General features: G+C 39.8%; 1 protein-coding gene across 2 annotated transcripts in view; it reads right to left on the bottom strand.

The window, feature by feature from the left end:
* LOC146596182 (putative N-acetylated-alpha-linked acidic dipeptidase) overlaps positions 1 to 19,224 on the bottom strand; it is a 38,694-nt gene extending 19,470 nt beyond the window's left edge. Inside the window, exons 1-7 of one of the 2 annotated variants that reach the window (XM_085304364.1) lie at positions 19,035 to 19,224; positions 17,479 to 17,587; positions 14,737 to 14,923; positions 13,854 to 13,955; positions 6,269 to 6,394; positions 4,087 to 4,273; positions 2,543 to 2,636 (exon numbers count right to left, since the gene is read on the bottom strand). In XM_085304364.1, coding sequence (XP_085160490.1) covers positions 2,543 to 2,636; positions 4,087 to 4,273; positions 6,269 to 6,394; positions 13,854 to 13,955; positions 14,737 to 14,923; positions 17,479 to 17,587; positions 19,035 to 19,152 — 923 coding nt within the window. In that variant the 5' untranslated portion in view covers positions 19,153 to 19,224. Of the gene's footprint in view, positions 1 to 2,542; positions 2,637 to 4,086; positions 4,274 to 6,268; positions 6,395 to 13,853; positions 13,959 to 14,736; positions 14,924 to 17,478; positions 17,588 to 19,034 lie in introns of both variants that reach the window. The other variant, XM_085304363.1, reaches the window with a different exon arrangement.
* Positions 19,225 to 27,812: the final 8,588 nt, after the last annotated feature.

Genomic DNA, 27,812 nt, shown 5'->3' on the forward strand with positions numbered 1-27,812 from the left:
ACAGCCTGTGTGGGAGGCACGTGTGCACGTACCTATTGGGAATAGACACTCAGCCTTGCTACTCAAACCTGGTGACCTAAAGCCACAGCAGCCTCACATCTATCAGACTACTGGATTCAGCAGCCTCTAAGACTTTGTACCAAATACATTTCTTCACATAGCAAACAAAGTAACACAAACTTCAGTGCCYGAAATAATGTTTGCAGCAAAAATTTACAAACTTCTGAATGCTGTTACAACTAAGTGGGTTAGCAGAAGTTTTTGTGAGTCAGTAAATTAGAATTAGCTACCTAAATTCCACCTGGAATACCAAAATCCTTTTGAGGTACTAGGTCTTGAAGCTAAAATTCTGCTTAAGCAGAGGATATCAAAAATATATGTTAATCTGTCAATTTATAACAGATAATTGTTCTTTATTTTCCTTTGCCCTCCCTAACCCCAGTAGAAAACAACACCTTAATATTTTTATTGTAATTCATAMCACTTAGGAGATAAGAGCCACATGTGAGCAAAGGTAAGTTTGACATTTAATAATACCCCAGTGCTTCAGAAAACTCATGTCAGCCTTGTAAATAGAGACAGTAATGTTTCTATTTCCCAAATGCTTATTTAAGATATTTGTGAACAAGCTTTCTGTCACCAACACAGAACACTTGTTTGTCTTCTGGCTCAAATTAAGATTCCTGCAAAGCTGAAAAAAAGAGARGAAAAAGTACCTTTTRTGAAGCAGGGAACCAAAAGACTGGAGAATATGGACTAGCATATAGTGTTCCCTTCACCATCACTCATTAGAGCAATCCCTGATATACAACCATGCCAGATGTCTTTAAGATTACTGTGTTTTCATTTTCATAGGATTTCTGCATTTAATTTGCATATGTCCGGTGTGTATCTGTTATCTTTAGATGAGGGACTGTGCTTAAATTTCAAAATAACTCAATGCATATTATTACTGCTGTGGAACTGGTTGTTTTTAGGATTAAAATTTGTGTTAATATAATGCTTGGCAGTATGGTTCAGGAGTTTGTATTATAGTATAACAATAGCACTGTTTCRTATCATTCAAAAATCTGAAAGTAAAATCACATTGCTAAAGCTAAACCAGTATTAGGACTCCTGAATAAACATACCGATGCACTATTTTATAGTCTCTTTTCCTAGCTAAGGCAGCTATCACTGTCTCTGTGTAACAGATTGTAAAAGAAGTCTTGAATCCTACGAGAACATAAGAATTTGATAGAATGAAAGAAACAGAGAGAAGGCTGTGGAGCAGTGAGAAGTCTATTTCACTTGTGTCCCAAGACAGAACAGCTTTGTCCATTCATTTATGAAAGAGGCTTGCCTGCCTTATTCTTAAACCCCAACCAACAGAGACTTTACAGTTTCCCCAGATAATCTATTTCTGCATTTTATTTTTTTCCTTATTAAAAACTGAAAAGCCTATACTTGAATTACCTGACTAACACCTGAATATGGTGTTTTTCACTTTATATCTTACTCCTAGCAGTAGTAAGTAGTTGTTTATTCCCCTCCTCTCTGCAGTTAGCTGTTCTGAGGACTCTCATTACATTTCCCTTGAATCTCTTTCTTCTAAACAACCATCAATGGCTCAGCCTTCTCTTTCGCTGCGCTTTCTAACCTTTAACTCAGTCTCTCTAGCGTATTATGAATTCTGGTAAACTGCTTCATATATTTTTTGATGCAATGAACAAAATTGGACTCAATATTCCCACAGAAGCATCAGACAGAGCAAAATGACTACTCATGTGACTTAGATACAAACTGCTCTACAAATATTCACACACTATTATGTTCACCTGTTATCCTGAGCTCTTTTCTGTGGTACTTTTACCAGCCCTGGTATCTGTTATTCTGTGCCTGTACACCTGATAAAATTATTATTCCTACATGTGAGAGGAATGCTGCACTTGCCACTCAGTTGCACCTTAGTTTTTTCAGGAAATGTATCTGGTTTGTTAAGATCACTATGAATTTTAATGCCTTCATCTGGCAAGCTGGCACCCTGTCTTCATGTACCTAGCATATTTAATAAGCACACTTTGCACATGCCTATTAAATCCCCAGTAACATTTCAGAGTTTCCTCAGGGTTCTTAGTTTGAGAGAGCACATGCCTTCATTTAACAGAAGAGCAAAGTACCGGTCCTGTCCCATTAAACATGAATGATAAATATTTCCTTGACAAGTAAATGATTTCATTGGTGGTCTTTTTTGTAAGATAGGTATCATGGTGACCATATAAATCATACTTTTTTTTAAACTAAAATACAGTGTATAACTTCCATAAAATATTTGACTGATCATGATAATGATCCTTTCCAGATCACTCAGCACATATCAAATATATAGTAACAGATACTAGAATGTTTCTCCCTTATATAGATCCTAATTATAAACAAATGTACTATTTCAACAACTACATTAGAAGAAAAGCACAAAAGCTGTTTCCCCTTCTTTTCAAAAATTTTTATGACTTTCACAAAGCAATCTATTTAAAATTCTCAGTGTGGCCTATGTACTTACCGTAGTAGTGACTCAGCATCATGAGAACCAATGGGATGAACTGGAATTTTTGGGAGACCTACACCACTGGCTTTGTCCAGTCGGTAGGTGTATTCTGAAAACAAACGAATGGTATTCATATTTACAACTCTCAGAGGGAATCTGTATAATTCATGTCATAGTTCAAAATCAGGAGTCAAAAGTTTTTCATTTTCCTAGAAACTAGGTTGACATTTCCACAGTGTCATTCTTTATGCTTCATCAATATGTTTTCAGAGATACACTAAAAAAATTTTCCCATTAGTGTCTGCAGTCATACACCTAGAGTTGTCTAGAAATTTTTGATTAATTCCTAATTTTTGAGTTGAAATATTTTTGGGTAGAAATATCTCTTATCACATAAAGAGACTTTGGACAAAGCCAAAGAGCAAAAACAAGAGCAAAGAGAGAGACAGGAGTCTGATGCTTGGAACATTCAGGTGAGAACTGAAAAATTTTGCCAGTTAATAAGAATGTAAATAAAATCTTCTACACTCAGTTACTGAATATTCTGTTTTTTTTCTGTTTTCATGAAAAAAAATCTGTTTTGTCAGAACTCAAATAAAATTTTGATTTTTTTCTTTTTTTACAAAACAATTTTAATTCTCACAATGTGAGTAAAATTTAACACTTGAATGCTCTTTCTCTAGCAGACGTGGAAAAGAGTGGATTTTCCTCCTTACTATAGGACACTTACTGTGGGAGRCAGACAGAAATTCATTAACTTGAGATGAAAAAGAATTCACTGGATCTAGTATGAGGAACTAGAAATCATCCCCACAGTCTATTGCTGCTATGCTGCAACTATGGACACATAGTCTCATCCAGCTCAAGCTGTACTGGCCAAAGAGACAACTTTCCCACCACTTAGGCACTACTCTTCTTGAAGTGACTGTCTCCTTCAGATATGCTGGCTCAGGTACTGGCATGAGCGGTCCTTAACACATTTCAGTCAAAATGAGCTGGATTCGTTGTTCAATGAAATGTCTCAGGCAGAGCTCAAATGAGCAGTGTGAGGTGAAGGTGATGAACCAGTAGGGAATGGTAATAGCATGAGTCTCAGTGTGGAAGACCCCCCCATAAGGGGTGGGGCCCCTGTGGAGGGCAAGCAGCCCACACCTGCGGAAAGGGGAACTGCAAAAACAAAGCAACCTGTGAGCTGTGCAGACAGACTCTTTCCTGGTTTGCTGATGTGAAGGAGAAATAAAAAATAGCGTTTCAACTGTCGAACACTTGTGTCATGATCTCTGGGTTATTTAAGAGAGTAAACTTTTGTAGGTAGGTGAAGCTATACAATCTAGTGCTGCACTTATAGTCTCTTTCTCTTACGTATCATCTGCAGAAGTGCTGTGCTGAAGCGAAGGCCAAAGCTGCCCCCTCACAGCAACAACAACAGCAAAAACAAACAAAACCCAAAAGGAAAAGAAAAGCTGTAGTTTGTTCCAAGGGAGAGAACATCCCCATCACCCTTCCCAACCCCTTCTGAAACCAGGCCCTCAGAGAATGTCTTCTTCAGTGTCACTCACCCTTCGCAGGATAACCTGGTGTCAGAGGATCTCCTGCCCCATTCAGGTTTAATACGTTTCCACGCTGAGCTCCTTCACCTGGCAGGTTCCAGCCAGTTGGGTAGGGATTTACTCCTGGGGCACAGTAGTCAGCAGGGTCAGAGTACAGAATGACTCCTTTGGCACCCGCCAATTCAGCATTCTTTACCTGCAAAGCAAATCTCTGGTCCTATTCGGTCCCTTATAGCTTGACATAGTGCTCAAGGGGCAAAAGTATTATAAACTACAGTGATTATACCTCAAATCCTTTTATACTGCTTGGTCTAAGTAAAGAAATTTTTATAGGAATTAAAAATGTGGCCTATACCTATCTCATACCATGTAATTTCCTGGAAATACATATACAGATACCAAGTTCAATATGAATGTAAGAGATCTGCTGTTGCTTTGAAAGTAAGAAGGGTAACTGCAATAACWTGGAAATCATCCTCCAAGATATTACTACATAAACTGAATTAGTATTCTGTCACTTAGATCAAAGCTATTACCAGACCATTAAAATGTATATATCATGGATGAAAAAACTGTATCACAACCATTGATGCAACCTTATCTTTCAGCTAGTCATGTATTTGCCCAGATGACCTTCTGAATGCATCTCAAGGCTCAGACTATACAGAAATATGTATTACTAGAGAGCTTGAAATTGCCCTTTGTTTGTAAATAAGCCTAATGCCAAACAATGCATATCCTTATAAAGGCAGAAGGAGTGATCTGCATGCTGTTTTGATTAAGGAAAGTGTTCTCATACCAATATCAATGGCAAAATATATTAGTGTAATCCTGGTTGACGGAGATGAAGAGAGACAGAATATAGTTCATTCTGACATCCCAATTTATTTTGCTACTAGGTAAGACTGTTGTATAGTATGTGAGTGGTAATTAATCCTCAAAACAGTTTCAAATTTGGGTATTTTAATCCAGAGTTACATAGCTTTTCTAGGAAATACAGTACTTGTCTTCATGCTCTATCCTATTCTTGCACACTACTAGGAAATCTAAATGAAAGTACAGTTCTCCAGACTGCATATAGGCTGCCTAATTCTTTAGTTTGAGCTATATAAACAGCTGTTAGAAATACTTCCTTAAAAATGAACATGTTGTCCCTTTGTGTCAATAAGGAGATCACTTCCAAACCACAGCACAACTGCCCCTTTAAATTTTAGTAGTCTGATGTGCTTGTATTTTATTTTAATATACGACTCAGACAACACTGCCTTCTTTAATTTTTTAAGTCATTTCCATTCAGATAGTACCTTTAAAGATGGTAACTTATGAACAACTTAGTGAAAATATTAGCTGGCCCAGAGTATGAGTCACACATTTTTCACAGGAGAAAATGGCAAATACGTAAATTAGAGTTAGCCATTCAAAGGGAACATATTAGTCAAAAACATACAATAAGATTAGGTACTCCAAAGAGTAGATTCAGTGTTTGGCCCTCTGAAGTAACAGAGAAATACAAAATATAGTCCTACCCAAATCACAGTCAGACCAATTTTTGTGCAAAAGTTAAATACACTTATAATAGTCTGTCATTTGACATCCCTATTGAGAAAAGCACTTCAGTATGTACTTGAAGTAAGCTTGTGACTATGTACTTTCTTGTCAGGCCATGGATGCTTGCAGAAATGTTTAGTTTGAAAATATTTATGTGATGGAGACATGAATAAATATATACCGAGTTTTAAATAACCTCCCTGCAGATTAATCTCTCCCTAGTTTAGAGAAACCATTATAAAGAAATGCAGGATAGGTGTTTTGAAGCACAGCTGAACCACTGGAGAAGAATAAGCTGGTTAGAACGTGTTGCCTAAAAACATCAGTAATATTTGGAACAATTTATAGTATGTAGATGAATATAAATAACACATAATTATTCAAAGTATTTACTTTGATCTTTTAGATGTATTTTTTATATTTGTGTGTGTGTGTGTATACACACACACACACACACACACACACACACACACATATATATACTGAATATATATTTTAATTTCCTGCTCAAGAATTGTCTTTGAACACAGCTCTGTGAAAAGTTCAACTACACTAAAATCTCCAGAAGACTTTAAGTAAGATTTTCAGTCTTTGGAATCAAATAGAAGACAGCACAAGTAACTTTTTTATATAGATGTATTACCTTATTTCCTCTGAAGATCTTGCCGTATCTAGCGATAACAATCTTTCCTGTACAGTTGATTTGCATTTCACGTTCTAGCTTAAAGAAGTCCTCAGTGCGGCCATAATTCACATACACTAACTCACCCTAATAGAAGGAGGCAGAATTGGAAACAAGAATGTCAATGAACATGTGAGAAGGAGGATGTGGTCTAGTAAGAAAATAAGTTAAGAGCAACGGGCTCCGGTATTGGCTCTAGCATGAATTCTTCTTTGATCATGACCCAAATAGACAGGCAAGTGACATCTAATGAATTTAGGCTCCTACCACGAAAAGCTGCCTAACTTTGGTCTCCGTGGAGAATATAAGATACCACCTCTAAATCTGAAACACAGAATAAGTGCTTTGAGTATAGCCCTTGTTTCTTTCTGTTGGCCTTGTAAGAAGCTGGAGTCAGTCTCAAGAGAGCTGGAGGTATTTTGGACCCAGACATCATAGTAAATAGTAATTGTTTCTTAAGCATCACAGTAGACTGGTGCTGATACCCTACAAAATTCTCAGGAACCTTGATTCCTATTTGCAGAAGCTACAGATTATCATAATAAGTACACTTTGCACATGAAAGAAGTATCCTTCATGTTTGTGTTTCAATTATGTTATTCAACACTAGTGCATGATTCATCTTCCTTAATGTCAGCTATCTAAAAGATGTACGCATAGTCTGAGGTTAGGCAGTGCTCTACAGTCAGTGATAAGAGTTTGGAAGTTATAAGGAGTTTTCACTCCAAACTTGTTTTAAACACCTTTTTTAAAGAAGGAATAGATTGCACTTTGGAGACACCTCTCATTGACTATAAACAGATCCTCAAAGAGCAGTTTAGGGTACATGACTATAATTTCAAACAACTAAAATAAGATGACAAGAAACTCTTCCTTAGTGGACTTTTCTGTATTACCAGACATATCCAAAGAGCTCTTCTACTTTATTTTTGAAAAAGTACARGCTCAAAGGTCTTACTCTGATGAAATCCCCAGACAAGACATTCAGCTCAGCTGATATTACAGCATACAGCATAACCTGATAAGACTGTGGTACGGTCATTTCAACTGTACCAGTTTAATCACTATGCTGCTCAAATTGTAATTTGTTCTTAAATTAAGCAAAATGAACCAGAATCTCAATAAGTGTAAATTAATGAAATAAGGGGAACTGTATATAAACAAAGGGAGCAATTTCACACCTGCTAACACACACACAGTATGTGTCACACACACAGTTTGTGACACTCTGTCACAAACACAATGATTATTCCTGAAGACACTTTCCTGAATTTATCCACTTAGCATTTTCTCCTAGTAAAATTGAAAATAACTCTACTGAAGTTGAGAAAGATTTTCTACTGTAATTAGATTATTTAAATGTAATAAACATTTAACATAATAAAATCTTTTGCTTTCTGATCTTGAACAGCTTACTAACGAACTTCAGAAAGTACAGCAATTAAATACTAGGCTAATAAGAGGACTGTCAGCAGGCTGAGAATCAACATTAGATACAGAATTTGCGCCTTCATTTTAGCGTAAATTCTTTAGATTATCTTGCAGAAAATGCTTAAATTTGTAGGCTATTGTATATTTTCAAGTAAGTACAAACATGCTGGTTTGAATGGTCTGGCTTACATAATTGCAGAGCTTTAATTAAGGGCAATTTTCCAGTTGCCACAATCAGAGCAGTTGTTCTAYGATGAAATATAAAACAAGTTATGAGAGTAAAATTTTCTAGTAAAAACTTATTCCTATTTTTTACAGTTTGCCTTTTTATAAGGTCTTTGATTAACTTAGTGCCACCACAGAAAGAAAAGCACAGCTCTGTTCCTTAGGAAAAGCTCTCATAACTGTATCTGATGGAAAGTATATAATCCCAATTTATAATGGGAAAGAAAACAACATTTTTCATAGTGTTGCAGAGTAATTAATCTTTGGATTTATGAAACTACATTAAAAGGTACTTATCTGAAAATTCAAGCAATTTTGGATATATTACATAGCAAATCACACTTGCTTAATGCAACTCCTTTTGCAGCTCTGACAATCTGTCATATTTACTTTTCATTAACATGACTAAGGATTACATCAATGCTATGAATTTATCATCAGAGCATTGTGACAATTTACACCATAACATAATAAAATCCTTCCTGTTTATAGAACTGCCACTTAAAAAATATTACAAAATAAAAGTTATGAGAATGTAATGTGGACTCTTCTTACAAAATGTCTTGTGGGCTCTTTTAGCTTTGTTAGAGGGCTCAAGCATTTATCTTGGTTGTGACCATCGTTAACTGTATGTGAGTACTTGTATAGTCAAGTCACTTAAAAAGGAAAGGAGTAGGATTTTACTGTTATTGATGATACTGATATTCCAAACTGATTTTACTTTATTTAAGAACAGAATGTGATTTCATTTTGTTACTTCGTATGCTTTCCACTATTTCTATTGGACGAAGCTTAACTTCTTTTCATCTGAACTGGGGATTGGATCAGATGATCTGGTCCCTTCCTTCCCACCACCTTTTTCAGGGCTTTTCAGGCTGAACTGCCTTATAATTTCAGTTTTTCAGTGGCTTCTTTCAAATGGATGCTGGCATATGCTGACACTTCCCTCCCTATCACAGAATGGTTGTGAAGTCTTTTAAAGGAAAGAAAGTTTACTCACTTTGGAGCATTTAGAGATGAAATAATTCCTTCTGATAAAAAGCAGTCTCATCTGACCTAATGAAAGTATACTGCTTCCTGACCATAAGTATGGGATAATCAAATCATTACAGCCATAGTAAAGCAACACTGGTGATGTTCTTACTGCTTTAAATGATAAGAAATTAGAAAAAAAAATCTAGCATGTTGGACACTGTGATAAAACTAAGTTACTAAAGGTAGGATTTAGTTAAATATTATGATATTTATATTTGGGTGCCTACATATAGATTATTTTCAACGGAGATATTTTCAACAGTGGAACCTAGACAGTGCTCAAGGTTCAACCTCTAAGGCATAATGGTCTAGTGTCATTTGAGACAGCCTAAAGTATCCAAGAACAGGGGTAACAGTTATACTACAGGATCCACAAGAAATCYGTTTTCTTCTAGAGTGACAGCCAGTCAGTATATCCTAGGGCATCTCAAATGGCACTAGATATCAATGCTTAAGTAACTAAACTAAATGTCAAGTTCTACACTAGGATGAGTTGAACTGTTATCTAGCGTCCACTGATTGTATTGAGTAAACCTCCACTGACTACCACGGAAGTTCAGATACCAAAGCACGTATGGGTATCTACATAAAGATATCTAAATTTCTGCTTAGTCTGAAGCTGAAGCCTATCCAAAGTGGCTGATTAACTTGGAGGTTGCTAGATTCTATACTCAGCTGGTGTCACCTACCTCAGTGGCCAGTTTTCCTAGATATCTCCAGTTCTGTTTCTGTAACAGTATAGGAATATAGATCATAGAATCACAGAATCAGTAAGGTTGGAAGGGACCTCTGGAGATCACCTAGTCCAACCYCCCTGCTCAGCAGGGGCACCTACAGCATGTTAGACAGGGTTGCTTCCAGGCGAGCCTTGAAGAGCTCCAGAGAAGGAGACTCCACAACCTCTCTGGGCAACCTGGTCCAGTGCTCTGTCACTCTCACAGAGAAGAAATTCCCCCGCACGCTCAGGCTGAACTTCCCGTGCTTCAATTTCTGCCCACTGCCTCTTGTCCTGTCACATGGGACAACTGAAAAGAGTTTGTCCCCGTCCCCCTGACACACTCCCTTCAGGTACTTGTACACATTGATAAGATCCCCCCTCAGCCTTCTCTTCCCCACGCTGAAGAGGCCCAGCTCTCGCAGCTGTTCCTCATAGGTCAGGTGCTCCAGCCCTCTGATCATCTTCGTAGCCCTACGCTGGACTCTCTCCAGTAGCTCCATGTGTCTCTTGTCCTGGGCAGCCCAGAACTGGACACAGGACTCGAGATGAGGCCTCCCCAGGGCTAAGGACAGAGGCAGGATCACCTCCCTCCACCTGCTGGCAACACTCTCCCCTATGCACCCAAGGAGACCATTGGCCTTCTTGGGTACAAAGGCACATTGCTGGCTCATGGTCAATCTGTCATCCCCCAGCACTCCCAGGTCCTTCTCTGCAGAGCTGCTCTCCACAAGGGCAGACCCCAGCTTATACTGGTGCCTAGGGTTATTTTTGCCTAGGTGCAGCACTCTGCACTTGCCCTTGTTGAACCTCAGGACGTTCCTCTCTGCCCAGCTCTCCAGCCTGTCCAGGTCTCTCTGAATGGCAGCACAGCCCTCGGGTGTGTCAGCCACTCCTCCCAGCTTGGCATCATCCGCAAACTTGCAGAGGATACACTCTGTCCCCTCATCCAGGTCATTGATGAAGAAGTTGAACAGGATGGGACCCAGGACTGAGCCCTGGGGGACTCCACTAGCCACAGGCCTCCAACTAGACTCCACGCCACTGATGACGACCCTCTGAGCTCTGCCTTTCAGCCAGTTCTCAATCCACTTCACTGTCCACTCGTCTAACCCACACTTCCTGAGCTTATCCAGGAGGATGTTATGGGAGACAGCGTCAAAAGCCTTGCTGAAGTCAAGGTACACAACATCCACTGCTCTCCCCTCATCTACCCAGCCAGTCATGCCATCAGAGAAGGCTATCAGGTTGGTCAAGCAGGATTTCCCTTTGGTGAATCCACGCTGGCTACTCCTGATCACCTTCTTTTCCTCCATTTGTTTGCAGATGACACCCAGAATGAGCTGCTCCATCACCTTTCCAGGGATGGAGGTGAGGCTGACTGGCCTGGAGTTGCCTGGGTCCTCCTTCTTGTCCTTCTTGAAGACTGGAGTGACACTGGTTTTCTTCCTGTCCTCAGGCACCTCTCCAGTTCTCCAGGACCTTTCCAAGATGATGGAGAGCGGCCTGGCAACAACAGCCACCAGCTCCCTCGCTACCCGTGGGTGCATCCCATCCGGCCCATGCATTTGTGGATGTCTAGCCTGCCCAGAAGGCTCTAATTCTATCCTCCTCAACCAAAGGAAAGTCTTCCCTTCTCTGGACTTTCTCCCTCACATCCAGGCTACAGGATTCCTGGGGGCTGCCCTTAGCAGTGAAGACCGAAGCAAAGGCGGCATTCAGTAATTCTGCCTTCTCTGCATCCCTTGTCACCAGGGCCCCTGCCCCATTCAGGAGCGGGACCACATTTTCTCTCGTCCTCCTCTTGCTGCTGATGTAKTTGAAGAAGCCCTTCCTGTTGTCCTTGACATCCCTTGCAAGACTTAATTCCATCTGGGCCTTAGCCTTCCTCACAGCTTCTCTACATACTCTGACTGCATTCCTATAATTCTCCCAAGTAACCTGTCCCCTCTTCCACGTTCTGTGTACTTTCTTCTTCTGTCTGAATTTGGCCARGAGCTCCTTGCTCACCCATGCAGGTCTCCTGCCCCTTTTGCTGCACTTTTACTCACAGGGATGCACCGCTCTTGAGTCTGGAGGAAGTGGTGTTTGAATACTAGCCAGCTCTCCTGGTCCCCCCTTCCTTCTAGGGCCTTAACCCATGAGAGTCCACCAATTAGGTCTCTGAAGAGCCCAAAGTCTGCTCTCCTGAAGTCCAGGGTTGCAATCCTGTGCACTGAAATCTCCCATGCACTGAAAGCAGAAATGCACTGAAATCTCCCATGCACTGAAAACAGACATAAGGTGGAACTGTTTCCGAATCTCTGCAGGGATTCCAACAGATAGGTGAGCATCCCACTCTGACAGGATTTATCCTTCAAAATGCAGTCATTTCCAAATCTTTTTTTTAAAAAAGSAGCTGCTTGAAAAAGTGATGATGCTAGCAGTTCCCAAGCTTACGTAACTACCTGATTAGGGTACTCCTCCAGAAAAGGTGAGAGCTGAGTTTTGGGCCTCTTAATATAAAGAACTTTGAACCCCTTTTTCCCACTTTCCAAGAGYATGGCCTACTCTCATGAGGCTATAGTTAGCTGGCATGCAGGTACTTTGCAGCTTTCTTCCTTCATTGAACCTAGAGCCATAAGTAGGAATGATTTGCAAAATTCATGAGCAGAGACAGAACATAAGACTGATGAAGGCACTTGCCAAGTTCCAACTCTCTTTCCATAGGTTAGTTCTGTTTTTTTCATGGAATAGCTTTTAATAAAAAGTACAAACAGTTCTGGGAGAATTCACAGGAGTACAGAGACCATTCAGTCTTCTCCCTGCTGAGCTACATACATGCTCCCTGCTGTGCTATTTGCAGGACAGATGCAGACAGTTGCTCACTGGAGAATGCTATTCTTAACAGCCGTGGCTAAGCACCTATAGCTTCTTGTCATAGTATTATGCAACAACGAAAACATAAGTATCATATTTTGAAAAGACAATGTCTTTTAGGTTTTCTTTCTTTCAGAAATAATATTCTCATATTTGATTAAAATAAAATCATTTTATAAAGAAGGAAACTTCATCTTCTTAAAATTTTTATTATTTCCCATATCCCACCATGTAATGTAGCTCTCCAGATATCAAATAAAATGATGAAGTTATTCTGTCCTTTTTTGGAATATTATATTATGATAGGAAGTCAGAATCCACAAATTTTACCTTACACTATGTTCCAAAACCCTTACTGCAATTTTTGAAACACTCAAAGCTCTCATATATGGTCTCTCTGTCTTGTTGTACCTGTCTGGTTCTCCAGGTGCCTTTGAATATCTGAGGCATATGAATACAGGGTATCTTTTGTTTTCTGAACTTGCACAGCTTACTAGCAAACGTTGGAAAATACAGGAATTAAATACTGGGCTAAGTAAGAGTCAAGACAGTCAGCAGGCTGAGATTCAACATTGGATACAGCTTCGAAGCAGAGATTGGACCAGATGACCTGCAGAGGTCCCTGTTAACCTACGTGATTCTATGATTTTATACAGAGACAGAAGAGATATTGCAAAGAAATATTTTCTGATTTTCAAAATTATTAGCTGCAACCACTAATGACCAGAGACCATAAAACTCCTGTTACATGCACCAGCTTCATAAAAGAAAACCTGCCAGCTGGCACCATCTGTACAACAAGATTGAAAGGATTAAGCTCAGATCTCAGTAAGACTTTGCCCCTCTGATGGAAATGCTAGCAAAAGCCATTTTCAGGCATGTTGTACGCTCTGTGTTGATAGCTGTCAGTGCAACTCGTGAGCAAGCAGTATTCTGAAATTAGGTTATTCATTTAGCTACTTCAATATAAAAATCTTATTTCTTAATCAAGATGGGAAACAGTAGGGTATATTCACAGTATTATATGGGAATCTTATTGCAACTGATAATACTAAACATTTATTTATGTATTTTTAAAGAAAAGGCAAAAAAACCCATTCTGACTCAAAACAGAGAAAAAATATAAACAGAGATGAGTGCTCAATTACAAAGTTGCTCCACTGCAGAACTCCCTAGAATACCAGGACTAGCACAGCGCTAGCACATCTTTTCTACTTACAATGTCAGGTTTTGAACAAATAAAACTTAAAAGCTAAGAATATCCAAGTTCTATTATTTTACCTCAGGCATTCCTTGGGCTGAAAATGCACTGTAAGGTGGCACCACATTTCTAACAGTCTCATATCCTGGAGGAGGAGGCTCAAATAACGATGTGTTGAAAATCTGCTTTTAAAGAAGCAAAAAAGTAAAACAGACAATATGAGAAAGAAGTACTGTGTACTAAGGTGTATTTCAAAGGCATTTGTTTCTTAAAGGATTCTAGTTCTGTAACTCTAAATGAGGAGTGGCCAAAACTTTTACAAGCACTGGGCATCACTTTCATTATGCATATTCTAGGTGTTAACCYGCAAACTGCATCTCCACTCTTCACACAAAATCCCACCTAAATAACAAAGGCTCCATTTTGGTGGTCCCTATACAGCAGATAAAAGCAGGGTTAGACCATAACAGTAAAAAATAGCTTTGTTCTGCTCATCTCTGGAGCTTCCACAAGCAATAGAGCTGCACTGTAATGAACTGATTTTGCTTATGTCAGTACTTTCAGAGGCCTATGCTTCAAGAAACTAAACTTAGCACAATCACCAGTACTGTAAAAATGATTCAGTGCAAATAATGACACTGACTACAACTGCCTTCCCCTTTCTAAATAAGGTAACAATTTATAAATGGTTGAATTACATAAAATAATTCTCTTACAAAATTCTCTTTCAATTCATACATCTTGATACGGTATATGAGTCTAGGTAATTATTAGTATACCTAGCATATAGGTAGAGGAAAAGAAGAAACAACAACAAAAAAATCAAACCAGAACTATCAATTCCTTGAGTTTTGAATGAGGTCCAACACCATCAAGAGAGCAGATGATAACTTTCCCTTGCAGTCTTCCAAGGAATTATATAGAGGAGATTTTTTTTTACCCCGGTTGAAAATTTTTCTTTACCTCATTTCCATTCTCATCAATTATTGAGATGTAGTTGGGCTTAGTTTCATCTGGGTAGGAAAGCAAGACATCATAATGAGCCAGCTGAACAGAATCCAGTCCAAACTCCTTCCACTCTGCTTGGATTTGCTTTGCCAGGTGCAAATTCTCCTCTGTTCCTGCTAGGTGTGGAAGGCGTGTAAAATTGCTAGAGACAAAAAAATCAGTCAGGYCAGGCATTGCAGGTTATAATCAGAACTCCTCTTGCCTACTTAGAAACAAATCCATTGGAAAACCCCCTAGAGATGAGCAGATGTACCCAAATTAAATCAGGGATCCAGTCCTCTCTGCATCTGGTTTTGTCTGCCTTACACGTAAGTTGAGGTAAAAGGTTTCAGTCTGTCCTGAGCTACCACAAGTGTGATCTTTGTAGTGGTGTGGTTTAGCAGAAATGACATGACAACATTAGCTGAGCGGTCTTGTCCTTGTTTTCCTCTTCCTCTGCTGGATGACCTGGATGGCCAATCACTACTACATCTAATGAGACCAGTCTCTCTCGTTAAATGATGAAATAATTGAATATGATTATCTCTATGTAGTCAGTTTAAAAATGTGCATAATCCACCTGATTCCTACATGCAGTGAACTGTATATTCTTCTCAGTTTAATATTTTAATTAATTTAGCACAAATATTTATTAATCTAGACATGTGTCTTGTGTATGTATCTCTGCATCCTGTATGCAAATAAGAGAGAGKGAGTTCACAGTGGCATGCAAACAAGGAACAGAAAAACCTCAATTGTTTGTAAATTAAAAATCATTCTGTCATACATAGCAAGTAACAGTGCAAGGTATCTCGAACAGTGAGCCACCTATTGCCTGAAAAAAACTTGCCCAGACCACTGAGTAGGTGTCGTGATAAAACGAGCYGAAGAAGCTCCAAATAGCTTGTCATCATCATGTCCTCATTCTGCCACAAGACTGTATCATCAACATGTCATAGAAACATGTGCCACACAAGCTAGTGTTAATGAGGAAAACTGGATCTTGGATGCGGAAGGAGTGTAAGTGTGGGAAAAGTTTTAATTCTGGACTTCCAAGAAGAACAAAGTCAGCAAACAAAATACTTTGTAAGCACTATATATTCTTTGTAAGCACTATACAGTCCTGCTTTTGTACAGAATGCTGCTAGGTAAAACAATGGTCCTCTGATAAAGTCAACATCTTTATCAACACTGTATTTCAAGTCCTTGTTAGAGTAAAGGTATCATTTTCTGGATGATATACTGAGCCAAGTGCATGGTTATGTGTTAAAGAGCCAATGCTTGTTTTCTGTAAGATTTGGGAAAGTTTAACTTTCATGTTTCGATAAAAATTTGACTTAAGCAGTAATATTCTCCTGCATTTGTTTCCATTAATTGAATATTGTGTTTTTCTTCCTGTTCTAAGCTGTTGACTGCCTGTACCGGTTGTTCTGAGTCATGATTACGTATTTGCTGGATTTCACCACAGAATTGGCTGCACTACAGATAACCAGGGAGTTTGAATGGCAGAAAACAAACCTTTTACAAAGTTGTTTAGCAACAATTGACTTGGTAGGAACCGAAACGTAAGTTAAGCCTGTAAAAAATTCTAAGGCTTCAGTTTTCAACATCACTCTTTGTAGTAAAAAGAATGTGCTTTCCAGTTAATTTATCTGCAATAGTTCATGGTAAGTGCACTTAAAGTGGAATGAGTGGGATAGCCACAATCTCAGCAACTGAACATGTTTTTAGTAAGATTATTTTTAAACTTTTTTTTTTTTTTTGGTAAGGCTTTATAACGAGATATAACTTCAAGCTACCTAATCAGGCTAGGAATTAAAGGCAAGCCAGAATACACTGATTACTCCTGAAATCATTGACCCTCTAACACGTTTTTACATTCAACTGCTTCCAATAAACTATGACCTTTGATTCACTCCTGGCTAGAATTAATAAAGGCTTTTAACAAACGCTACTTTCCCCTAATAGACAAATAAACTGTCTACAAGGTCCCTAAAATAAATTACTAGTAGTACAAGAGCTTCCTTGAAATTAAAGTTTTTAATTAAGTTACAGAAATTACGGGCTATATTTTAAAAAAATCTCTATGGTTCTCTTCCACCAATGGAATCTTCAGGAACAAATGTTAGCAGCTTTGCTTTTAGGCTTTAATAAAAGAACCACAGGATTTTTAAAAACATCTATCTAATTTAAGTATTAAACAGTAAGTAAGATGAATAAATTATTTGGAAAAAAATATCAAGATCTTAGAAAAGACCCTGCAACATTATTACATTCGTGAGCAGTTTAATGTACCATCAGCTGACTAGCTGATATCTACCATGTCTGTTCTAGCTATTCACTGGGCAAAGGGAGAGAGCCTGGGAACATATTTTTCTGCATGAAAGTGAGTCAGAATGGTGGCAGATAATGTATGCAATTTGGTCACTGCATAATGAAGTGTGAAGTGAGAAGAGTAGTAAAGTATAATGGTCTAAGCTGTAGGGAAAACTGAAAGTTAGGACCACTGGTATGATTTTCTTCTTTTTCATGTTGATGTACTCCATTATTTTCCACTGTATCTCTCCTGACTTAAGTGGTCATAAGGTCCAATCTGAAGGGAGACACTGCATAAAACCTGTAAACCAGAATCTGTGCATCATCCTCAGTCAGTGGGCTAGTTCTGGTTTGAATCTTTTTTTTAATTATTTGTGATTAATAAGCCTACACACTGCTTACTAAAGAAACTGCTTGATGTTTTCAGCTTTCATTTCAGCCATAAATGCCTTCTTCATCTCTTCATGAGGACTCACAGGTGTCTTCTCTTCCACAGGTTTTGCAAACCAGCCTACACAACACACCAAAATATAATCATGAAAACATCAGAACAATTTTTCTACGATACAAATCAATTCTCTTTGGGATGACTGCAAGATTTTCACAGTGTGTGTTACAATTCCTTTTATTAAGGTATAGTCAACCAGCACAACTAAGGCAGAGCCTAGTATTATCTGTGGCAGTCCCACATACTGTAAGAGAACTTACTGACTAGGTAGATATTGAAGAATAAAATATCTTTTCATCACAGTTACTGTACTGTGGATGCTGAGGAGTCTTATCTATTTTCCTTACAGAACGCTGCCAGTCATTTCAGTCACCTCAGTAAGAAGGCAACAGCTTTACAAAAATGCACAGACATACAGACAGCCTTTGTAAGAAGAGATGTCTTAAAACCATTTTCTCATTCTCTGGTCCGTCTGGCTCTTACTCTGGAATCATTCCCTTACTTTATAGGGATTATCAGAATAAGCGATGCGAGGCACACCTGGCTAGAAAGAAAGAGTTTCTGACATCTGTTTTTATTTTCAACTCAGCGACTGGACATGTTCTGTGCAAATGCAGCAGAAGTTACATGGCTAGTGAAAATAGAAGAAACGATAGGGAGCCAAGAGCAGGCAACACACTGGCACTGATGAGGGACTCGTCACTGTCATGGGGGCAGGTTTTTTTCCACATGAGGAGGGAGTAATTCAGTCAGCACTTTCAAATGGCATGAATTCCCCCCAAAATACTAAAAGACATTTCAAAAGACATACTTTGTTTTCTTCCTCTCCTTCTCCCCTCCATGTTGATCCCTATGCAGGTAAGGAAGAGAAGTGAGGAGTGAGGGAAGGGAAGCTGCAATGCAGGAACCATCTTCGGGCTGGCCGCTTGGGCCAGGTGGCAGATGCAACAGTAAATTAAAGACTACTTTCCCTCTCCTGTCTGCTCTCCTCCCAAATCTGCCYGTCTTCTCAGCGTGTGAAAATCCTCCTCCTTACTGCACACGGGCTCTGTGTGGTTTAAATGCACCGCGATCGACGGGCCTGTCTTCTGCCCCTCCCTCAGAAACTGAGTCTTCTCTTGCCCACAGTGAAAATACTACACGTAAAAAACCACAAACAAACCGAAAAGAAGCTCTCAGCAGAAGGCCTGCACCTCCCCCTCCTTGCTGCGGAGGAGCTGGAAGTGCCAGGAGCTGCTCCCAAAGACGAGGGGAGGGGGAAAGCGCCCGGGAGCACCCGACGGGGCAGTGAGTGCCACGCACCGGACCGTAAAGGAGCGGAGGGGCGGGCGGCGACGGCCCGGCCGGCCCAGGCGTCACCGCAGAGCCGGCGGCGGGGAAGCCCCGCTCGGGAAGCCGGCCCGCATGCGCCTACCCCCCGGCCCGCGCCTGGCTCCGAGACGCCTCTCCCGGCCAGGAAGGGCGAGGAGCTCCCAGATGTGAGGGGAGAGGGGTTTGGTCCGCACTGTACCGATGAGGAACCCGAGGAGGAAGAGCCCGGCTGCTGCTGCCACGATCAGAGCCCAGAAGCGGCCGCCGGCTGCTCTGGGACCGGCGGGCTCCGCGACAGTGCGGAGCGAGGTCCACATCGCGAGCCGAGCCGAGCCGAGCTATGCCAGAGCGCTTCCCTCCGCGCCGGCCCCGCGGGCCCAAGCCCTGCTCCCGCCCCGCCGCGGCAGGGGGCAGACGCGCGCCGGCCGTTGGCCGCGCGCCGGCCGTTGGCCCGTGCCCAGCGCGCGCCGCGGGCGGGCGGTTCGCGCCTCAGGGCGGCCGCCTCGCGGCGGTGCTGTGAGGGCTCCGCTCGCCCCATCGCCGGCATCGGGCCCTGCCCGCATCATGGCTGTGGCGAGGAAGGAGATGGCGGAGCCCAGCCGGGTGCAGAAGCTGCTGTCCAGGCACTTCCCGCTCTCCCATCTGTCGGGCCAGACATGGGCGGTTTTCTTCTCCCGCTATCTGTGCTTGCCCACCATGACCTGCTTCCCCATGGAGGATCACCCTTGTATCTCGCACTCCGGTTATTCTAACTTGCAACAGAAGGTAGTTAGGGGCTAAAGGGCTGATTTCAAGACCTGGTTCGCCTTGGTCATTTYACGCAGGGCTGTGCTGCCAACAAGCAGAGTTAGCTGTAACACCTGGAAGGCAAATAATTAAAAATTAAGGTGAAAGTTACTATTTTAAGACATATTTTAAAATATATATTGTGCTCCACTACCCAACACTTTATAAAGACTTTCCAGAGAGATAATGTTGTCCTCTGGATTCATTTACCAGAGGTAGACTGATTGCTAAATGTCGCTGTGCTGTCTGTAATGAGGACGCCCTAATTTTCTCTGCAGTATAGTGCTGTAGGCAGTAGTGAGACCTGTGACCACAGAAAGAAGAGGGAGGACTGCAGCATGTCCACAAGAAACAGTTTGGAATGTTTCAGCAGTTTGGAAAGCATCTGCAGAGCTCCTGGAGGTAAGTGGAATATGTGAGTTTKGAAAAGCTCTTCTGTGTAGAATTGGTAATGTGGTGTAATTCCTGGTGGACAAACAGGGACTTGAGCACTAGAAATGCCTTTACTTTTTCTCCCACCTTGCAGGTTCCCATTGGTGCAGGAGGAAGAGTCAGGGTGGGAAGGCTTGAGGGCTGTGATCCCACCAAAATTAACACTCCACTTCCATCCATTTTTAGAAATATCATTTCTTTATAGCTGTACAACCCCTAAGACTGTGTAATATGGAACCTCTGTCAGCTATTGGTTTGAGGACAAGCCTCAAACTTTGAACCCAATTGACATTGCTGGAATCTTTTTCCTTCTCTTTAAATCTCAACTGTATAGTTTGGGAAAGGTCTCTCCATTCAGTTTGGTCATCATATTTGGGGTGACGCTGTACCATTAGGTCCATGAACAGGCAGTAATTTGGAATCTAAGGCTAGCCTCTCTGGCTCTTTACAAATATTCCTGCTCAGAATCATTGCTCAGATGCCAACTAGGGAGACAACTCATATCCACGTATTGTTTGCATAGCCTGTTCTCAACACAAAGTGAATCATTGTGCAAGTGTGTGCCTATTGTACTACACTACTTGCTGATGTAAACATAACCTAAGTCTGGGATGTATTCCATACACTGGACTTAACTGATCTCATCTGCAGAGTCCACTTAGAAGCTCTTAGCACAAGATGATGAGGTAAGCCTTGTGCAAAACAGAAGTGTTGATGGTGCCCTTTTATTAGCAAAGAGCAATACAATAATAACATAGAAGTAAGATTCCAAATTTATAAGAAACAATAAAACTCCAAATGACCATGTGCAGCTACTAAAAAAAAATCCAATATCTATTTTATTAGTCCTGTCTCCTTCTTTATACTGTTTTATGAAGTCTGGCCCTATTGTGTGATACCCTGTCCTGCTTTTAATGATCTAGCTTTTACTCTGAGTGGGGTACTCTGCTTCATTGCCAAGTTAAACCCAGATGCCTGCCTAGTTACTTTCATTGTGCTGGCTTTTGTAAATACCATTTTATAATGCCTAGCTCTCTCGTATGATATATATGGAACATAGGTTAGGAAATGAACATAGTGGATCTTCTCAAARCCCTAAATGTTAGGTACACTAAAATCCAGTGTGTAAAGTCTTAAGTACTTTTGGGATTCAGGTATCTCTGTTAAAGGGGATTTTCCAGGCAATGACTGTTAGTTTCAAGAAGGACAAATTTCAGAGTTCTTTTCCATGTAGCTCCTGACAGCTGAGAATAAATCCCTGCAGAATTTAGTTGTGGCAGAWGAAGGTTGTACCTCCACTCAGCAGTCTACTTTCTTCCACTGTTCTACATCAGGACTGATACAATGTGCCCATGTTCACTACTGCCACTGTATGTGCTGATGTAAGCTACAAGTAGTGGTTTTAGGTTAAGTGGGCAGACGAATGGACATATCTTCTGTTCTAGTATTCCTAAGTAACTCTGAGAGAAGATACACCGGATAGGTAGAAGTGGTAATCTCCTCAGTCACCAGCTCTCTACTGGAGATCAGGAGTCTGAGGTAATTAGTACATGGCTTATTTAAGACTTCATAGGTTAAGCTGTCAGAATACATGCTATATGCCGAATGGTACCATGGTCCATAGCCTAAGGGCATCAGTTGAGATGCACTATGGTTGTGGCCGATCTTGTATCTTTCCATTACAGGGCACTTAAGAGTCCTGCACGACTCTTATTCTTCAGCTGTTTTCTAACCAATGCTCTTGAATTTCACCTTTAAAGGTAGATGGATACAGCTAGAGCACCTCTGGGCCTACARACTTCAAAGTGCTCCTAGCTCAGCTAATTTTTGTCTAAAACGTTTGGAAATTAAGCTAATGAAGTACTGTGAGACAAAGCACTGAGGAAAAGTATCTCTAGATTAATATTCAAGAGGGATTAAATCTATTTCCAATAGGTTATTACCATACTAATTCATATAAAATAAGATAAAAAGGAACAATGAGGAAACTGAGATGGGAATATTGTCAACAGTTATGATGCTGTTCTGTACTCTTAAACTAAYCTGCCACACTTAAAAGCTCTGGATTACTGATTTGAGCCATTAGATGTGGTCTTTTAGTGTACCTGGAGCTTGGTCAGGACATTATGACCCTTACGTGCACAATAGCAGCAGCCAGTGGACATAAAAAGAGCTTTATTCAAGAGCAAATTACAGTTGTGATAAATGCATAAGATGTTAGGCTTTTTCCTATATAGTACCGTGTAGGTCACTTGCTGACAAAAAGTTTCACTAAACTAAAAATGGGAAATGTAAATGCTTCTCTTCTCTCTGTGCTCTAGTAGAAAATCTGTTTCAAAAGAGGATGCTATCAGATATTTTTCTTATCTCTGAGCTGTGAAAAATCTATGGAAAATATATTTTTTTTTCAATTCATCCATTTCCGGACAACAAAATCACTGGGTTTTGAGATGCAGATCTTGGACAACACTTTGGTTAAGATTATTCATTTACATATCATTTGGCTTGATATAATTTTCCGTGGTATAATTTTTTTCCACTTTCATGTGATTGTTTTGTATAGGATCTATGTTTGCAAGGTGTTGCACAAATGTGTACAATATATTTGAGTTTTATGCTACTTTCTTCTGATACATCTTATATTATAYTTTGCTAGCCTTCTAGATATGGAAATGTCACATGGATTTACTACAAATAAAACCTACAAATATTTCTGGTCAGGGTTCTTGATGTACCTATCAAATGGGGTGGACATGCTGTGAATTTACTCAGGACTGGGATTGTGAGGAAAGTGGGAGAAAGGTCTCTGAATGGCAATTTTACAATAGCCTTTCATTCCTCTGAGTCGTAAAGCTAGTTAGGTAGATGATTAGTACAGAAACTACCAAACTATTGCCTAAGAGCACAAAGCTGGAAAGGTAAAACTAGTTATTCCATTTACAGCCCAGTTAAGGAATAGTCAACTGAGAGTGGAGGAGCAAGTTATTCTAGMGCGTCTAAGGTCAGCTTTCGTAGCTTATCAAATGAAGGTGAATTTGCTTGTGACTGCCACTCTGTTACAATTGAAACAGTAAGGGAGAGGACGCAGATGAAAGGCTTGAATACTTCAAGTTCTGCTATGGAATTGGTGTCAGGCTGGCTGAGGGCTTATGTGTCAGGATCAGAGGGGAGGCCAGGAAGGGGGATGTCATGCTGGCCATCTGCTACAGATTACTCTATCAAGAAGAGAAAGTAGATGAAGTCCTGTTTAAACAACCAGAGGAAGTCTCGTGATTGCAGGCCCGCTAATGTAAGAGTTGTTAAGTGCTGGAATAGACTGCGCAAAGATGTGGGATATAAATGCTTGGGGCATTTCAAAACTCAGCTGCGCAGAGCTGTGTGCAAACTGATGTAACTTTGAAGATAGCCCTGCTCTGAGCAGAAAGTTAGTCCAGATTGATCTCCTGGGATCCCTTCTAACCTAATTTTTTCTATGATTCTGTGATTTTAATGGAGAGCTGCTTGTGGATTAATATGCTGTCTGCTTTGTAAATATTGCACTCTGTTTCTGTGTTACATGTTTGCCATGCAGATAGTGAAATGAGACTTGCCTRTCTTCCAAGGGTTTTGTAGGATTAAATCATTTTTTGGGGGAGGAGGAGGGAGCAAAATGTGTTCCAAGTCTCTATTATTCTATAGAACCATTCATTAATTAAATTTGAAGTGTTTTTGATACAGGATATTATTACATAAATTAAATGAAATGTATTGTTATAATGTGTCAATAGGAGTGCAGGAAACGAAACCTAAATTTTTCACCTAGAAGMCTTTTCTTATACTTTTGTCTAGCTTCGTATCTTCAATTCAACATGCCACCTATCCCCTTTTTACATATATACAGCACAGAAATAAAATGAGTAGGTTTATAACACTTATTTTCCTTTTCCCTTCTATATAGTCTTTTGGAGATATCCATAACTGAAATTATATAGAAAAATTCTATTAAGTGGCTAGAAACCTTATTACTCTCAATTTTCACAAGTCACTACAGTGTTTTTGAAACTACACCTATTCTGCGAGGTGCCACATATATCTATGCATTAGAAATAAAGCTGGAGCTATCTTAGTATCTTTTGCCCTATAGAGCTCTGTATAAATTTCAGAAGCCAGAATACTGCTACTATGCCTGCATGAAACATTGAGCAAAGATAGAAGTCAATGTAAATGGTATCCTGTTAGTTTTAATTTTGGTAGTGAAATTTATTAGCTTTCCTTATTCAGGTTTGTGCCATGCCTTTATGTGGTGTGCTTAGAGGTCTGTGGAATATTTGAATTGCTATTATAATGTTCCCTTTGGTGACGCTTTAGTGACTATCAGAAAAAAGAAACAGCAATAGCGCTGGGAGTTTGCTTTTGTGCTCTAAAAGCTCACTCGTTTTGTACTTCCTCTTTCTTTAGAGGTCCTTTTGTCTCTACTTYCCTTTCTAGTTATTTCCTCTCCTTTATTCTCCAGTTTTTAAAACTTGCTAAATGAACAACTCTTATGTCTCAGTGAAAAGGGGAATGAATTGGCCTGCCTATTGTTCAGGTACCCTTTTCTATTAACTCTTTTCTGTCTTAAATTGTTACATTATTTACTCTGTCAGAAATAATTATACTCTCTGCTTTTGGGGCTTGCTAATGAAATGCTGGAATACTTTAGCTTCTACAGAAGTTATTGAGGTGAATATCCACCTATTTGCAGGAGGATGTCTGGTTATTCATATAGTAGAGAGCATGTTTCTGGATAGTATATTGCAAAAGAAGGAGGAGGAAGGTACTGTGAACCTGTGGAAGGGCCTTTGGAGTATCTCTGCTACATATAGAAAGTCCTGACGTAATTCTAAATTGTAGCAGAGACTGATTCAGCACCAGCACTGGAAGATGCGGGAGAAGGGTAGAGTTATGTAAGAATGCTATATTGACTTAATAACTTGCTGTATTGAGTGAGAGAACTTTTGCTGCTTGCTCCTGTTAACAGTTCATWTCTCTCCCAGTTGTGGTGTTCATTGTACTGCTTGTAAGACGATTTATTAGCCTTTCTGAGTGTGACACTGAAAAGTATTGGCTTTGCAACTTTACTTTGCTGCTGGATTAATCCATTAGACTGCTTGTGGAGGGGTCAGACAAGCTGCAGACCTGGCCGCAAGGTGATCTGGGGGATACCTGCCCCTTTAGTGGCAGCAAAACGTTAAATCAGCTCAAGCTGCTCTGAGTTGAAGTCACTGGGAAATTGTGAAGGGCCTGTTAACTAACATAGAATTAAACTCTCCTTTGACTGAACTATGTGGAACGTTGCCACGGTTTCAGAATGAATTCTTGTGGAAAGGCAATTTCTTCTGTGCCTATCTTCAGTTTTTGTCTTCCCAAGGTGCTGATTTTTCACATATAGAAAGAAAAGATTGTTCTGGCAGCTCTTCTGGCATGGGTGACAAAGGCTGGAATGACAAAGTAATGTGAAAAACAAAGGGAGAATAGACCTGTGCTAAAGATATACACTTGGAAATCCTTTCTRGCTTTAGAGCATGGTTGATGTCAAAACGTGCCTTTCTGTTCTAAGAAATCAATAAACTGCAATTTAGTTATGTCACAAATGCCTTGAGAAGGGCATCCTGACATCATTAGCTTTCCTCATAGCAGCATGGGAGTGCTCTAAAACCTGTTGATATCCTAGGTTTTGCATGCTACAGGAGTAAAAGCTAMAATTGTTTTTTCTGTGCTGCCTATACAGACTTAAACTGTGCTACTCTTTAAATACTCCTCTTTACAGATAGTGAGTCATGTTAGCCAACAGGTATTCTTTCAATTTTATGCAATAGTAGTGTTGCTGTGATTATCATCCTTACATGTATTTTGACAATTTTGTCTACTCCCAGCTGCTTATTCTTTCTAATTTTCCATTGTATCTGGAAGAGGTTTGGTATATACAGGGATCCATTTCAATTCTGTTGGTGAACAAGATATACCAGCTTTGAATTTTGAAAACAAGTTAAAAATAGGCACCAATGTAATGGTTTGTTGCGTGATTGCATTGTAATGCAAAGTATGAGGTTTATWTTTTTTTTCAATGTTTCCTATTCTGAATTTCTTCTCAGAAATGAGATGCTCAGTGGTATTTTTTCTGGTCAGACATTGGAAATAAATATTTGCTCTACAAGTTTGCAATGTCTGTTTAAACTTTTGTTCCTATTCAGGATGATCCTGTAGTTGGAGATTTTACTTTGTTTCTTTTTAAGACCATTATGTTCAAGGAATTCTGAATACCTAGCTTTAGACAGTGCCATTTCTCCTGGGGAGCTTGAAGCACTTTTTCCAGAGTGTTTATTTTTGTCCTCAGTGAGTCTGAAGTATAGAGGTTTTTTTGACTTGTCTGGGGTCACTGTTAGAAACCGGAAGGTCTCCGATTTCCCAGCCTTGTATCCTGATCACAAGACTACAGTAACTTCCCTGAACCAAAGTCTGTTGGTATTCCTTGACTTTTAACTAGTTCTTGGTCTTTGCAACTGCTATTACTGTGAAGAAAAGTTATTCTGACCAAGATAATTATGCCCTCTTTGCACTTTGAGAAAAATAATACACGTGAAAGTTCCATTTAAAGTGTCATAATTTATGTAGTAGGTAAAAGATTTTTTTTCCTGTTGCTGTGGATATTTCAAACTTTGTTTTTCTTTGAAAAATATCCCAGTGGTTCAAATTAGCTGTCCTTCAAGAGTTTAAATACTTCACTGATGTTCACTACTGCATACAAATCCATAGTTTAGACCTGAATCGCAACAGTTTTACTTTCTAGTCTCTTTAAAAAGGAACTGCAGTGATGTGAAATTGGAACGATACACAAGTAAATTGGGCTCCTGAACTTTGTATGATCACTATGCGAGGGACAAATTGAAGTACACGCACTGACTGATAAAAAAAGCAATTGAGAGAGCAATAAAAGGAAATGCAGCTGTAGAAAAAATATGAGGCAAGGACAGAGTTCAGATTAAAGAGAGAAGCTGAAGAAAGGCAAGGCAAGAAGTAAACAACTCTTTTAAAATAACTGTTGTAAAAGTCCTGCAGTGTAAGGGAAAAAAATGGTTTCTCCTGCCCTGGCTTCTGTACAGAAGTCATTTGTTCTTTGAGACTATGGGAAAAGGAAGTGCTAACATCTGTTTCTCTAYGTTCCAATCCATGAATTTGATATTAGTTGAAGAAAGTAAATTCTCTTCAAGAATTCAGTCACGTTGGCTGTTCCACTCAACAGTAAAAGAAAAGCCCTCTTCTGCTGAACCTTTTTCTGCTGAAAATGCATCACTCCAGCAGAGCTTGAAACAAGCACTAAACTAAATTGATTGAAATGAGGGTCTGGCAGATTGCAGAACAACTGGAAATTGGATATGTTGAGTCCACTTCTTCCCTCAGTCACTACAAGATTAATTACTTCAGTTGTAAATGGTAAATGACTTTGCTCCTTCTCTTGTTAATAGATATCTTAATAATTCCAACTTTTCTATGGTTCAGTTAAAATTACTGTCTGCCTCTCAACCTCCAAATGTGAGGCTAATGAAATTAGGGACTCTGAGGAGGCTAGCCACATCTACTTTTATTTTTTCTTTATATGTGAATGGCAGGCAGAAGACATCAGGTCCCCTTCTTGTCTTATGTGTTTTGAAAATTTAAAGAAACAGCCCTAAATTGCACAGTACTCTATAGGAAAATGAAAGTGAACAAACCTTCATACAGAAAATTTTGTACAATTACG

The sequence above is a fragment of the Rhea americana genome, unplaced genomic scaffold (assembly GCF_003343005.1).
Source record: "Rhea americana isolate MKP2758 unplaced genomic scaffold, rheAme1 scaffold_208, whole genome shotgun sequence".
In the NCBI taxonomy this organism is placed as follows: domain Eukaryota; kingdom Metazoa; phylum Chordata; class Aves; order Rheiformes; family Rheidae; genus Rhea; species Rhea americana.